The sequence below is a fragment of the Stigmatopora nigra genome, chromosome 2 (assembly GCF_051989575.1).
Source record: "Stigmatopora nigra isolate UIUO_SnigA chromosome 2, RoL_Snig_1.1, whole genome shotgun sequence".
Taxonomy (NCBI): Eukaryota; Metazoa; Chordata; class Actinopteri; order Syngnathiformes; family Syngnathidae; genus Stigmatopora; species Stigmatopora nigra.
Window position 1 is genome coordinate 3,211,692 of NC_135509.1, and position 14,630 is coordinate 3,226,321.

General features: G+C 42.9%; 3 protein-coding genes across 4 annotated transcripts; 1 reads left to right on the top strand and 2 right to left on the bottom strand.

The window, feature by feature from the left end:
- Nucleotides 1-1,631: 1,631 nt before the first annotated feature.
- Nucleotides 1,632-4,922, bottom strand: naga (N-acetylgalactosaminidase, alpha). Its single transcript, XM_077710213.1, has 9 exons — nt 4,756-4,922; nt 4,139-4,295; nt 3,934-4,074; nt 3,251-3,462; nt 3,088-3,182; nt 2,855-3,016; nt 2,578-2,775; nt 2,372-2,512; nt 1,632-2,304 (listed from the first exon to the last, which is right to left on the bottom strand). The coding sequence occupies exons 2-9, from the start codon at nt 4,291-4,293 to the stop codon at nt 2,098-2,100; spliced, it is 1,311 nt and encodes a 436-aa protein (XP_077566339.1). The 5' UTR covers nt 4,294-4,295; nt 4,756-4,922; the 3' UTR covers nt 1,632-2,097.
- Nucleotides 4,923-5,986: 1,064 nt separating this feature from the next.
- plg (plasminogen) lies at nt 5,987-11,119 on the top strand. 2 transcript variants are annotated; one of them, XM_077734555.1, is made up of 19 exons: nt 5,987-6,138; nt 6,544-6,682; nt 6,836-6,942; nt 7,067-7,181; nt 7,282-7,421; nt 7,492-7,615; nt 7,692-7,810; nt 7,878-8,040; nt 8,297-8,421; nt 8,491-8,650; nt 8,770-8,957; nt 9,024-9,172; nt 9,277-9,370; nt 9,436-9,550; nt 9,660-9,734; nt 9,814-9,954; nt 10,019-10,125; nt 10,659-10,804; nt 10,891-11,119. In XM_077734555.1, exons 1-19 carry the CDS (start codon nt 6,087-6,089, stop codon nt 11,053-11,055), a joined length of 2,424 nt encoding a protein of 807 aa, XP_077590681.1. In that variant the 5' UTR covers nt 5,987-6,086; the 3' UTR covers nt 11,056-11,119. The 2 variants fall into 2 exon arrangements, with proteins under 2 accessions (XP_077590681.1, XP_077590689.1); XM_077734563.1 differs by having other exon boundaries at nt 7,495-7,615.
- slc22a2 (solute carrier family 22 member 2) lies at nt 11,116-14,237 on the bottom strand. The gene is made up of 11 exons (XM_077734574.1): nt 13,805-14,237; nt 13,429-13,532; nt 13,213-13,367; nt 12,917-13,085; nt 12,737-12,851; nt 12,552-12,655; nt 12,113-12,327; nt 11,923-12,025; nt 11,687-11,799; nt 11,522-11,621; nt 11,116-11,408 (listed from the first exon to the last, which is right to left on the bottom strand). Exons 1-11 carry the CDS (start codon nt 14,201-14,203, stop codon nt 11,312-11,314), a joined length of 1,674 nt encoding a protein of 557 aa, XP_077590700.1. The 5' UTR covers nt 14,204-14,237; the 3' UTR covers nt 11,116-11,311.
- Between the last annotated feature and the right edge of the window lie 393 nt (nt 14,238-14,630).

Consider the following 14,630-nt stretch of genomic DNA (forward strand, 5'->3'; position numbering starts at 1 on the left):
TCATAAAAAAGAAAAAGGGACTTTTGTGTGTGTGTGTGTGTTTTTTAAATGACTGTGCTGGATTGTTAAATGAAGCCTTTTTGTTTTACGTAAGTATGAGTTAGTGCAGTCACGGATATAAAAATGGAATGAGTCCTTTCATTGGGCCTCTAAATAGAAAACTTTATTATATTATTATACTATATAATAATAATAATCTTATTTGTTGAGTAAAATATGGAGTTTTTTTTAAAAGGTAAAAATGTGTTTGTAATTTAATGTTATTGTGATTTTCAAATGAGGATACTCATATGAATGAAATTCTGTTTGGAAAATGGCATGTTTTAATCAATTTGGGAAATATAGTGCATTCGTATGCAGTTATCTTGGTCCTATTTTTTTGTTATATTATTCATAGTCAAGTACAAGAAAAGACTGTCCAAAATGTCCAAATTTTACCATTTCAAATTCACCTCCGATATAAACGATCCTGAGTCCAATTTTGAAAGTATTTTCAAAATCCCCACATTATACCTCTTACAACCCCCAATAAGCCCACCGCAGCTTAACTAGGTTAGCTCCTATTTGACCTCCTTTGAGACGATGCTCGTATCGCGAGCCAAAGCCCGTCTGGGGCGCCAATCGTTTCATCTAGGTCGGATTTTCGGGGTGCCCGTTCGCCATTGGCGGAAAAGCCCGGCGGTGGGGGCTACTTAATCAAATCAGACCACATGATTTGCGGGGCGCAACGAGCGGCGACGGCGTGCCCCCGCAGCTGCGGGGCCTACGTGAGCTTCGGCAGGAACGCTCGCTCTTCAGCTCTGAAAAAGAAACCTCCCTCCTTTTTTGCCTTCTCTTCTCTCCCCGTTCTACCATGTGCCCAATCTACCAATAGACACTTGACTGACTCCATTCTTTTGCTTTTGGGTGAAATCCGTCTTCACGGCTTTCCCACGTCACTATGGGCCAGGTGTTGCCAGTATATGACCTGATATGACCAAGATAACCTGCTGTGAGGGAAGTAACAACTTTGCTTTAAAAAAAAAAGGTATTAACCCAGGGGTGGGCAAACTTTGGGGCCTGGGGGCCACATTGACTTTAAAAATTTGAAAGATGGGTCAGCACAAGATATGATACATATAAAAAAGTGCATCCGTTAACAGTACATATGAAACATAGAGAAAAAAAGGACTAAAGTATTAACATACTCATCACTCATCATTAAAGTAAAAAGTATAAAGTACAAAGTAAAGTAAAAAGGAATGTAGTATTTAGAAATATTAAAGTGTCATTTAAAAAAGATGGAAGGGCTGTAAAATAAATAAGAGTGGACAGAGCTACTGCCACTGGCTTCCGATTAAAGTGGAGATTTTCTGAAGATAAAAGTGTTAAGGTCAAAGTGGGTAGCCAATGTTGACCAGAGGACGGATATTAAGGAAGCAGGTGATAGAGGTAGTGTAAGTCCAAGGTAGCAGCTGACAGACCTTGTGCTTTTCAGCAGGTGCATTTTTTGGCAAGGGGGGCACTTTACCTTCATGTTAAAGTCTGAAGGGCAACGCTGACATCTGCTGGTTTCAAAATAAGAGGATGCAAAATGTCTATTGAAATTTGGATCACTTGCTGGGAGAAAAAAAAACACCACCAAATATAACCCCCCCGAAACCAAATGTATTTTATCCTATTTTTTGTTCACAATTTTTTAAAATGTTTTTTCCTACTACTTGATATTGAATTAACTTTTATAAACATATTTTAACATTTGTTGTCTTTTATCTATTTATTTTTTAAATTAATATTCTCGCAAAATATTGTCCCGCAGATATTCAAGTGATTTTTAGACCTTGGATTTTAACTCTTCTCCTAAAAGGCCTCATTTGGAGAAATAAATACAGATATATATATTGATATCAATTTAATGATGCCAGATCAAGAGTTCATAATCAAAAATTCCAGTGCAGTTTTCCTTCCAAATGATTGTTACACCATTTTTTTCAGATTTTGTTGCATTACAGAAAAAAAGCCTCACTCCAAGTTCACTTCAGTCTTCGGAATTTCTGCTAATCTCTTCGTTAGTGCGCACTTTGATGTCTTTTCAGTCAAAGATAAGCAACAAAAAGATCAGAGGAAGACCTGCGGGACGGCGTTGGCAAAGTAACCCCGGAAAAATCCTTCGAGTCGATCATTTGACGAGAACTTGCGCGCGAGGGTTCTGCTTTTTGCGGGCGCCGAGACGTACCACATGACTACGCCGGAGGGGTTGACCGACACTACGAAGCTAATCGAGTCTTTGAGAATCATGGTTTTCCCGGAGAAGACGTCATAAATCTGAAATATTGACACCATAAAATACATTATGTGGATACGCTTTTCTATCCTTGCTACCCATACGAACCTTATAGCTGCCCGTGGTGTAGTTTAACTTGCTGAGGGACGTCTGGTATCGGTACGGCATGTCATCCCGTCGACTGAAAAACACCAAGGCGCTGGTGTCGTTACACAGCGGCCGCCAAAATACTTGGATGTTGCTTTTCTCCTGATAGGAAGAAATTGCAATTCAAATGAGATTAAAAAGGAAAAAAACAAAAATGAGCATCATACCTTGAGGATGCGTCTCCCTTGAAGACCAAGAGGATCCTGGTTGATTTTAATAGCCATTTTGTTTTGCAGAATGCTTCGAGCACTGCTACCAATAGTGCGCAAGTCATTAGACATGTAGAGAGGGGCGGCCATGATGGACCAAAGCGCCATTTGGGAGCGGGATTGCTCCAGGCTAAGGCCAAAGTTGCCAATGATCAACTATAAGAAATGTACAGTAATTATTTAACACAAACTCATTTGCATTTCTATCCAGTCTGCATATGTTACTAGTACAAACCATATCAGGGTCATTCCAACGTCCCGGCCCAGCGGCAGCGATCAACACATCCTGGTTATCGAAGAACCAATCCACAATGTTTAAGACACTAGTCCAAGAGTCTTGGATGTCGTCATAGTTACGCCAAAGGTTGCAGATTTTGGCCAATAGACTGTAATCCACCTAAAAAAAATGGTAAAGTGTCTTAAACTGAGTGCAAAGATGGAGGTTGTTAGGCAAAATGATTCTGATACCTTAGGGGGCAAACCACCTTGGTAAGCGGGCCAGCTGCAAGAGTAGGCAATAGGACGGCCTGTGGCGTTGAGGGCCTTGGACATTCGGGGATAGCCTATCAGAGAGAGGAACACAATTGAGTAAGCAATCCTAATTTAGTCACAGATTCCGCATTTTGTTTACCTTGCGCCTGCACTGTGGCATTGGAATAGCAACCATCAAGCTTCAAGATGTCCACTTCCCACTCTGCAAAGGTTTGAGCATCCACTTCGATCTTGTCCAATGGCGTGCCAGGATAGCCCCCACAGGTGTGTGTGCCCATGTCACCATAAATGCCTAATTTTAGCCCTCGGTCGTGCATGTAGCGGGATAGCCGGCGAATCCCTCCTGGGAATCTGAAAAGGACATCATTTTTTTAATCCAGATTTGATTTTAGCAAATGGTGCAGCAATTTGAATCACTTTGTATAATCTAATCTTAATGTTTAAAATAAAATATTTAATGCATATCCTTGAATAAAAAAAATATGACTGTTTACCCTTTCCCATATAAAAAGCTCAACCATATATTTAAATCTAAAAAGCATAATATTTTTTTTAGTCCAAAAATGTTACAGACATACTTGTGCTTAACTCTAGAGATTAATATTTATTGTGAATAACTACTATCTGAGTCAACCTTGAAAAACCTACATTATTTTTTTGTTTTCATACTCCAAGTATGATTTATAGACACATAATACAAATTCCTTCAGTCTTTTTGACCCATGTTTCATTGTCTTATGACTGGCAACACCTTAAGTCAAACATTTATTAACCTACAAGATTAACAGTAGTTAAACTGTGCATGTTTGTATATGCGCACACCTTTTGGGATCAGCTTGTAGCCGCCCTTGTTGGTCCCTCTGCATGGACGACCAGCAGTCGTCAATGTTGACGTACACATAGCCCAGTTCTCTCCAGCCGTCCTCTGCCAGTCTGTCGGCCATGTCGGTGAACAATTTCTCACTGGATGGGGAAGGAGTCGAGTTAGGAAACTCTAAAAATGAAGGACTGCAAATGTGGGACTTGCCTGATGCAATTCTTGGGATCATGCTCGCAGTCCACATTGCAGCGGAAGCGTTCCCACGCCAACCAGCCCATGGGAGGGGTCCGCATCAGGCCGTTGTCCAGGGAGACAGTGACCACCAGGAGCCATGATGCCAAAACAAGCCCTGTCCAGTGCATCCCTGTATAGGTAAAATGTTTTTTTTCATTAATTAATACTCCCTTTAACATTTAATCATTTTGTGAAATACACAGTTAATCCTTATTTTTGTCTTCCCCTTTAGATGAAACGATTTGGACTAAACCTGTTGAAATTATTAGATTTTAGTGTTTATTGCTGTTTAATTTAGTAAATTGAAACGTCTGATTAAATTTGAAAACACCTGCCATTTCACTACTTGTTGACCACATTTTAAACATTTCAAGTAAATTTTGTCTTCATTTTACAACGGATCTAAACAGAAAGCGACACATCCGAGCATTATCAATTCAAAAACTTAAGTTTATTTTAGCATTTTGAATGTTCTTGATCTCACCCTTAACAGAACTTTGTGTTACAAGGCCCACAAACATTTACAGCTTAAGAGTGATCTATACATACTGAATATCTACACTCATCAAAAGTAATTTTGAGAATCTTACCGATTTTGCAGCAATGTGAAGCTATAAGACGAGATGTATTTAATGTTTCTTCAACGTTTTATGTATTTTGGAGAGACAAAAGTTGTATTTGTTTGCCGGCAACGTTTTTCATATGAAACGCGGAAATGCCAGTCACGTGACATGCATGCGTATGTGTCAGCTGACGACTAATTAAACTTGCCAGCAATTGAAAAAATAATAAATATTTTTCTGAAAACAGTATTTAAGTCGCAATGAACCTTTTTTAATGTTTATTTACGCATACACAAAAGAAATAAATTACAAAGGTAGGGTTGTCTTGGTTTTAGTTGCCCTCTAGTGGTGATAACGAGTATGACATCCTGCACTTAGGGTCAACATCTTTTCATTTGACCCTCATATAGTAAATGATTTTAAGTAGTAAATGCAGTATTATGATTGAATCAATTCTTATTGTTTCAGACAGCCAACGTTGTAATATAATAATAGTTTAAATCCTTTTTTGTCTTGTTTTTTGCATTGTTATAGAAGCTATTATGTTGTAATAATTTACAATTGTGTTAATTTCACAAAATCAAAAATGCCCTACAAAATCCAGGTTTTTATGAGAGGAAAAAAAGGGTAGTTGTTAAATGAGCCTGAGGATGCATAAACATTTTATGTATCCCATCGTGACTGTAGTTGTGGGCTGTGAAGACTTTTTCTACACACTTTAATAGTAGTTAAGTCCAAAAAAAAGCCATGAGTTGGTCTGATTGGATTGGCAGATTGCCTGAAGCCACAAGGCAAATGTTTGTGAACGAGGGCATTGGTCCCTTTGGCGCTGAACATTAACTCCGAAAAATCGATGGGCTTCTAGATCTTTAGATCAGTACATCTACAGTAAGACAAATTGGCCTACAATGTACTATCTATCAACAAGATGACCAAAAAACAACAACAACCAAAATACCATGATACAGATGATTAAAAAAAAATACTTTGTTCTCACTCATACCTTGTTTTTCTGTATAATTAAAATCTTGGATTTTTCTTCAAGCTTGTATGTTATCTCGAGGATCTTTTCTGAAAGTGAGAAACCCCCCAAAACATTGGTTAAGGTCATTTTTTTTAATATATTGGCATTTGCATTCTAAGCACATATTTGCCCTATAGATACACATAGTGTAAAGATCCGTTGGGAGGTTTTTGACCCGATGGCGTGTGCTTGCGTCCTTGCCTGGAAGCCAATGATTGACCAGAGTCCGAGTTGACCTCGGCGGTGGCCTAAGGGACGGCGATTCCATGAGAAAAGAAGGCCAGGGCGCATCTTGCCGCTGCTTGGCTGGCATCAGGACCTCAAAAAGTACTTGATGGAGACGTCCAAAGCGGCCCTGCTGCTGGCAGCGCTCGTCTGCATCGCCGGTAAGAACCACAAATAGAAAATTAAATCTTTTAGAAAGAAGATGAAGTTAATTTGCATGGTAAACATGTTTGTGATTTGACGATTATTCAATCATAAGTTTCAACTTATGTAGTATATATATTCCTCTCAGGCCTGTTTCTGCATGTTTTTTTATCTGTATTCTAAATATATTTACATTTTTTTTATTTTACTTGACATTTTTATATGATGAAAATTACATTTTATTTGCCAAATTAAAAAAAAGTCCTTAAATTAAAATGTAGAATCAAACAAATGATCATACTGTATTAAAACATCACAATAATGGCAGTCAATCAGTTAATACTTTAAAATGAAGATATTTTTTCCTGATTATGAAACAACAACATTAAATTATTAAATGTTGTGTTTTTGTGTGCCACTAGTGAGCGGTAGCGAAGCAGTTTCGGGCTATTCCAAAACTGGGGGTGCCTGGTTACTCTCCATCGACAAGCGCTTGTATTCCACCAACACGGTGGAAGAGTGTGCGGCCAAATGTGACGCCGAAACTGTTTTCATGTGCAGGTTGGGCTATTTTACAATCATATGTACTCATCTATACAGCTATGTCAATGTTCAGCAAAGTCCTTACATTCATTTGCCATATATCTTAAAAATGTTTCTGGACAATTGTAATTGTGATGAACCCTTACAATGTTTTTGACCATGTGTTTACAGGTCATTTTTGTATGTGGACAAGGATCAGGAATGTTGGACAGTAGGGGCAAACTCCAAAACGGAGACGGTGCTCCGCAGAGCGAGTACAGCTTTATATGAAAAACAAGGCGAGTGTGTTTTTTTATTTTTCTCCATTAGGATTTTAGGGGTAACTTTAGTAAGAACCACATTGTTATAGTGATCCGATTTGCAATTTTAGCTCCTAAATTGATTAAAATGTTGACATTGCAGATTACCTCCTGGAGTGTGTGAATGGAGTTGGAAAAGACTACAGAGGGACAAAATCCAGAACAAAGTCTGGAAAGACATGTCAGCGGTGGGGTGAGAAATCCCCACACAGGCCCAAGTAGGTAGCAAGATGACCTTTTTTGGGCTATGGGCTTTACTATTCAAAAATGACTGTCATTTACATCAACTATAATTTCTAATTCTTTGTCTGGCTCCAGCATGACGCCAGAGAGCCACCCCAAGGCAGACCTGCTGTCCAACTTCTGCAGAAACCCCGATGAAGACGCGGGGGGTCCTTGGTGTTACACCACCGACCCTGATACCCGCTGGGAGCACTGCAATATTCAAAGCTGCACAGGTTTGCCAGTTCCACTCACGTCTTGCACAAGTGCAGAATGTCCAAAATGACTTCCCAAACCATGTCCCAGCAGAAGACTGTATACAATGCAATGGCGAGAACTACCGAGGTAAGACCTCTGTCACTTCGAGCGGTGTAGCCTGCCAGCGCTGGGACTCACAGAAACCACACAACCATGGCTACGACCCCGACGCGTGAGCTCCTAGTGTCTCCAACACGGTATTTCAAAAATTGTATCCAAATTCAACGCCATTGCTGTACCATTTCCAGGCTCTCAGACAAGTACCTGGAGGAGAACTACTGCAGGAACCCAGACGGAGACCCTCAGCCTTGGTGTTTCACGACTAACATCAACAAAAGATGGGAGTTTTGTTCCATCCCTCGTTGCAGTAAGCCATAGTAGAGATTACTGTAGATATCTCTTGTTTGGAGAAAACATTTTTGTGTTTTCGATAGCCTCAGAAACTCCCACCTTGGCTCCGGAGACCACCTGCACCACGGGCGAGGGCATCGCTTACCGGGGAAGCATCGCTGTGACCGAGTCGGGAAAAACGTGTCAGAGGTGGTCGGAACAAACCCCTCAGAAGCACAACCGCTCGCCTGAAAACTACCCTTGCAAGTGAGGACAATACCTCGATAGCAGGATGGGTAATTAGGGCAATGGGACTCCTCTGACAGACTCAACATCTGACAATCAGTTGTCCAAGTAGTAGAGCAAGAAGCTACCAGTAAACTTCAAATCAATCAAGCACAGATCTTTTTCCAAGATTTGCATGTGACCATGACCTGTACAACTGTAAAAATACAACTGTTACCACGGCTTAACTGAAAATTACGCTTACCATGTTAAGTTTAGTTTTCTATACACGCAACAGGGGTCTGGACAACAACTACTGCCGGAACCCCGATAATGAGAGAAAGCCATGGTGCTACACCACCGATCCAGACACCCGCTGGGAATACTGTAGCATCCCCACTTGCGGAGATGGACCTGGACCAGGTGACTTGCAGGAGAACAAGAAGTAAGGTGCTCCCAGTCAAGTTATATCACATTAGCGTCTTTCTGCAGATGAACCAGTTATTCCCACTGAGGAGGACGACTGCTATGAGGGCAATGGGTCCAGTTATCGTGGGGTGACCTCTGAGACCATCAGTGGTAAAAAATGCCAGGTCTGGACCTCCATGAGTCCACACACTCACACCAAAACTCCACGGCAGTACCCCGAAGCGTAAGAAGCTACTTCCAGATCTTGCCTGAGATACCTTTGTTTTCTCAACTACTATATCACCTTTGACCTTAATACAAACACAAATCTTATCTGTTGAGATCATCTCTGTCGACCAACAGGGACCTGAGGCGGAACCTGTGCAGGAACCCTGACAGTGATCGAGCTCCCTGGTGCTACACCATGGACCCTACCGTCCGCTGGGAGTACTGCAAATTGGACAAATGTCCCCGGCGTCCTTCTGATGGTGCTCCAGCCCCCAAACCCACCACACCTGATACTACACAACCCCAGACTCCAACCGAGAAAGGTAAAATCTCCTTTGACTTTTAGGGGTGTCGTTTTGCTTAATCAATTTTGCATTTATTTTCCATAGAATGCAAGGTTGGGAATGGCTCCACCTACCGTGGATCGACCTCTATTACCATCGCGGGTGTGACATGCCAAGCGTGGGCTGCTCAGACGCCCCACCAGCACACCAGTTTCACCCCAGAAACTCATCCTGACAAGAATCTGGATAAAAATGTGGGTTGAGGCCACCTATGTAACAGCAAGGGCTATTGCATTTTGTTACCTGTGTATTCCAGACTTTATACAAGTCCTAATTATTTTCTATGCCCTGTTTGCAGAGCTGCAGGAATCCAGACGCCGACCCGAATGGACCCTGGTGCTACACAACAGACCGCAGCACAAAATGGGATTACTGTCAGATCCCTGACTGCGGTATGCAAAAACTTCCTCTCAGAGTTTTTTTATTCTTGGACAATAACAATACTATTCTTTCACAGCGGGGATGACTTGCGGCACACCCATCACGAAACCCAAGCGCTGCTTTGGTCGAATCGTGGGCGGCTGTGTTGCCAAACCACATTCATGGCCATGGCAGATTAGCCTTCGCACAAAGTGAGTCTTGATACACAAAGGCTTTTGATAGTAAAAATATAAGGATTTTTATCCAAGAAACCTTATGTTTTTAGATGCACCACTTAACTGAACTTTTCCCCCCTCCCAGTACAGGAACGCACTTCTGCGGGGGAACTCTAATCCACCCTCAATGGGTGGTAACAGCTGCTCACTGCTTGGAGAGGTCAGACTTTTATTAACAGTCCACCAGCAGATGAGGCAACTCAAAAACACTGGTTGGCTTTTTCTTGTACAAATTACAGATCCAAACGACCGTCAGCCTACATGGTCGTACTAGGCACGCATAGAGAGCGATTGTTTGAGTCGTCTGCCCAGCAAAGGGCCTTGGAGAAGCTAGTGCTGGAACCCTTCGGAGCCGACATTGCACTCCTCAAACTGGAAAGGTGACGAGTCCTTAGTGTTGTCTCTAAACCAGTGAAAAAATATATATTTGTTTTCATGTTTCAGGCCTGCAGTCATTAATGACAAAGTCCTGCCAGCGTGTCTGCCGGAGAAGGACTACGTGGTTCCAAGCGGAACTGAATGCTACGTCACTGGTTGGGGGGAAACTCAAGGTATCCGTGTGTTGGAAGAAGAAATACATTTGTGGTAAAGGCCATCAAGTGTTGCTGATTAGTAATTCTTATAGACCTGGAATTAAGTGAAGCTATTTTAGGTCAATGGCTTTGCTGCAAAGCAAAATTAATGACTTCAAGCATGGGCAGTTTTTGGTGTTCCAAAGAAATCTGTTTGAGGAATCAATGTCATGTGTAGACATGTCTATTCAAGAGTAGAGCCAGCAAAAAAGTCTCATGAAGCCATGTAGGAAAAGCCACAAGAAGTCTTACATTGTGTTCAGTGTCATGGAGCCACGTAAGAAAAGCCACAACAAGTCTTACATTTTGTTCAGAAGCAACCATTCATTTCTATGGGTGCCCCATAGATGAACTTGACTTTCATTTCTATACAACTGCTACATATTCATTTACATAGGTTGGTAATGACATGAAGTAACAATTTCTTCGATACAACTTCATTAGAGTACAGCTTGATTTACAGTTGTGGTTGCCGCTGTATCTAAAATGTTGGCTATTACCATGGTTACCAGGTACGGGAGGCGAGGGCTTCCTTAAGGAGACAGGCTTCCCGGTCATCGAGAACAAGATCTGCAATCGCCCGTCATACCTGAACGGCAGAGTAAAAAATCACGAAATGTGTGCTGGAAACATTGACGGCGGAACCGACACTTGCCAGGTAATCCTGACTCCTTGCCGCCAAATATCCTTGAAAAAAAATCTGACTCTCACGTTACATCTCCTCATAACTCTCAACACTTGCAGGGTGACAGTGGTGGTCCTTTAGTGTGTAAAGACAACGAGAACAAATTCATCCTGCAGGGTGTCACGTCTTGGGGTTTAGGTTGTGCCAATGCCATGAAACCTGGAGTCTACGCTCGAGTCTCCAAGTTCGTGGCCTGGATAGAACGAACCATCAGTGCCAACTGACGTGGGCGGGGAAGTAAGGGAGCGGAAATTTAATCGCAACTGTAATAAACACTGGGGATATTTCGAGGGTTTCCGTCTTTCTGGTTTATTCCCCGAGAGAGAGAATTTCTACGCGTGTGTAGCACATTAAACTCAGTAGCTTGGTTAACACAGTAGCTGCTGCTAGGGCACTAGTGCGAAACACGAGACGTACAATTGTGTGGAGAACAGATATAATTTCTAGCAAAAATAAATAATGTGGATTTAAAGAAGTTGCTCAGACACTTGCGGGTTCTTGATTGGTGGAAATGGTGCTGTTGGGGAGAAGCTTGCTGGACAACTGTTGTTGCGTCTCCATTGCGTCCTGCTTTTTCCTGAAGACGACAGAAACAGTTAGAATTACTACGTCTGCTTAAACTATGAAGATTCCAAAGGAAAAAAGACCATATAATTTTGCCCAAGAATTAGCATTCATGTGTTGACTCACTTGTTTGGGTGTTCAATATCATCGATTGTGTCGGGAAGCGGCACGCCACGGGTTTCAGGAAGCATCAAGACCAAACCACCGGCCAGGAATGCCAAGCAGCCTGCAAAGTGAGATACATTGCCGAGGTTAGCGTCTCCGTGGATGCTGGGTAGCCCTCGGCCTTACCAAAGATGATGAGGGGCAGCTCCAACCAGATAACGGCGAGTCGGTAGAGCAGAAAGGGGGCCAAGATGCCACCCACGTCACAGAGTGTCGAACAGACGGACACACCCAAGTTTCTGACGGACAGAAGACTTCACAACCTTAGCACAGATCGAGGATTTGACTAAAGGCTTTTTATCCAGGCAGCCGGACAAAGTGCCTGGTTAATGAAGACAATTATGCGATGAAGATGGTCATACCGTACAAAGGTAGGGTAGAGTTCAGTGTTGACAAAAACGACCATCTCAAAAGTTATGGTGATGCCCAGTCGACCTATGCAAGCGACTGCCGTTTTCAACCAACCTGCCGGTGACAAACAGAATGTTGGCAAAATCGCAAAAAAGAAAGTAAAAATGTTGTTTAAAAAAAATGGCTGTTGGTGGCACTCACCGTCATGGAGCATGGCAGTGATAAAACAGGCAGCTCCAGCCACAACATTGGCTGCAGCGAAGGGGAGACGCCGGCCCAGTCGCTCGATGGTGAAGAGAATGAGGAAGGCGGCAGGGAATTCGAATAGGGCGGAGATCAGAAAACCGATGTAGACGTTTCCTCCCATGATGCCCAGACGCATAATAAGTCCCTGGTATACTACCGCACTGGTGAACCTGCCACAAGACCGAGAGACACAATCTTGGGCTTTGTGATAATGATAAAATATTGAAGAGACTGAAGAAGGAAGGCAAAAGCTTCAAGACATTTCAAGACATTTTAAGACATTTCAAGACATTTCAAGACATTTCAAGACATTTCAAGACATTTCAAGACATTTCAAGACATTTCATTCAAGACATTTCAAGACATTTCAAGACATTAACCAATAGAAACTGACCAGTTGTAGCTGAGGATGAAGGTGTGCTTTCTCATTTTGGGTGTTCGGATAAGGTCCATCAAGGAGGCGGAGGAGGACTCATCGGCATTGTCGTCCGCTAGTGTCTAAGAGGCAGACAAAGCAGAAGTGGATCAAGATTCCATGATTTTACATCTCACTTCAGGGGAAATCTGCCGAGGTCAGACCTCCAGATTTTTAGGCACGGTCCTGTTGTTCTCCTTAGCCATGGCCTCAGTAATGGTCATTGCTTCAGGCTTCCTATTCTGGGATAGAAGCCATCTTGGAGACTCGGGGATGAACCTGACAATGAATAAATATCTCACTCTGGATTTCAGTTACTAGTTCATTCACAAAGTCAATCTCACCAGTAGTAGATGATGAAGAGAAAATAGGGCATGGTGATGACCACCTGCAGCCAACGCCAGTCAGTGATAAAGTAGGCAAGCAAGGGGAGAACCAGAAGGCCCACGCTGAAGAACATCTGGTATATGACGCCCACCGTGCGCCTCGACTCTACGCCCACGATCTCCGTGACTGAAAGGCAACATGACAAATTTCTGGTCAATTGGGGGAAAAGTCATTATTGATATTGTGATAAAAAAACAAGCTTCACAAGAGGCACATTGTGTCTTGTTTTGCTCTCAGACTGAGAGTTACCCACTCAGCACGTATCCCGCCATCCAGCCGCCTTTAACGCCGAACCCGAAGAGCACGCGGAATATCAGCATGGACACATAGTTGGGCGACAGTGCCACCAAAATCCCTGCCACGCCGTTGAACACATTGGACATGACGAAGCTCAATTTCCTGCCAAACCTATGCAGAAAAAAATTGTCAAGAGGATCCGGAGAACCACACTTGGGTGATGATAACTCACCTGTCGGCCAGGTAACCAATGGCAATGCTTCCCAGAAGAAAACCGATGTTGAGCATGGCCTGGAACATGTCCATCAGCCAGGCGTCAGAGCACACCAGGTCGAACTGCGTACAATCAGAAACACAAGTTCAACAACCATTCCTACAGTTGTTAAGTTTTACAAGGCCCAGATATTGCTATTCTATGTGTGTGTGGGGGTAGATTAACATAAATGTTAGTGAGATTTATAAATACAGTCATCTATAAATATATAAAGTAATAAAGTCGCAAAAACAAGTCTGTATAAACAATGAAATACTGTTAAGATGGAATTAGAAGAGCTACAAGCATACAAATCAAGGCAAAAATAAGGAAGGCATGGCTGTGTCTTGATTACCTCCGTGACAAATGACCGCCTCCCTTCGTAGTCGTACTCCCACCCGTTGGAGCAAGGCTTGGTGGGCATCCCGCTAAGGTCGACTTCTTGCGTATCACAGGTAAGGGTAGCGTTCCAATCTACATCATACTGCTCACAGCTGCTTCGCTGCACCTCGCCCGATGCATTAACCAACAGCGCGGTCAAGCGCCGGGTGTCAGACGGGCTACGGTGGCACTGCAGCCTCCACTGCTCCGCCACACCATCCCTACACCAGTGGTCTGGTGTGAAACCCTGGAAGACGATGCCCACGTAGACACCAGCCCAGGGCATGGACACGAGACAGAAAAGGGCGAAAACTCGCTTCTGGCATCGGCCAAACTTGCCCACTTCTTCCAAGATATCATCAAATGAAGTCATGGCGGCGGACAGTGGCCGGCGGTCCGGCCCGCCTGGGTTTTTAAGCGGACGGGTCGGAGCAAAGTTCACCGGACTGCGCGGCGAAGCGTTAAAGCGTGATTACAGACGTACTCTTGGGGATGTCACATGGCTTCCCTAACTGCTTTTACATAACCAACCAGTGCACCCAGTTCGCACTTTCCAGCACGTGGGTGCAAAAGAGGCATTTAAATAAGGGGGTGTTGGTCATGGTTGACGTGGGGCTGTAGGTGAAGTCTACTGATGTGTGTTGGGAGATTTTCTGTTACTATAACTCAAGAATGAATAAAGGAATTGTTATTAATCTTGCAGCTGGAATGCTTACGTTTCAGTTGTATTGACGATGCTGGACGTCTCATCCAATCTGTGGTTCAGAAGTGTAAGGTTAAAAAAGTTAGTGGAGTAAGAC

Coding starts and splice junctions, on each gene's coding strand:
- naga (XM_077710213.1), bottom strand. CDS start 4,293: ATGCACTGGACAGGGCTTGTTTTGGCATCATGGCTCCTGGTGGTCACT. Junction 3,463..3,933: donor CTACAAGCTGATCCCAAAAG/GTGTGCGCATAT, acceptor TGTCCTTTTCAG/ATTCCCAGGAGGGATTCGCC. Junction 3,183..3,250: donor TGCCACAGTGCAGGCGCAAG/GTAAACAAAATG, acceptor TCTCTCTGATAG/GCTATCCCCGAATGTCCAAG.
- plg (XM_077734555.1), top strand. CDS start 6,087: ATGGAGACGTCCAAAGCGGCCCTGCTGCTGGCAGCGCTCGTCTGCATC. Junction 7,616..7,691: donor CATGGCTACGACCCCGACGC/GTGAGCTCCTAG, acceptor TACCATTTCCAG/GCTCTCAGACAAGTACCTGG. Junction 10,805..10,890: donor GCGGAACCGACACTTGCCAG/GTAATCCTGACT, acceptor CAACACTTGCAG/GGTGACAGTGGTGGTCCTTT.
- slc22a2 (XM_077734574.1), bottom strand. CDS start 14,203: ATGACTTCATTTGATGATATCTTGGAAGAAGTGGGCAAGTTTGGCCGA. Junction 12,852..12,916: donor CTCTTCATCATCTACTACTG/GTGAGATTGACT, acceptor ATTCATTGTCAG/GTTCATCCCCGAGTCTCCAA. Junction 12,328..12,551: donor TTCATCCTCAGCTACAACTG/GTCAGTTTCTAT, acceptor GTCTTGTGGCAG/GTTCACCAGTGCGGTAGTAT.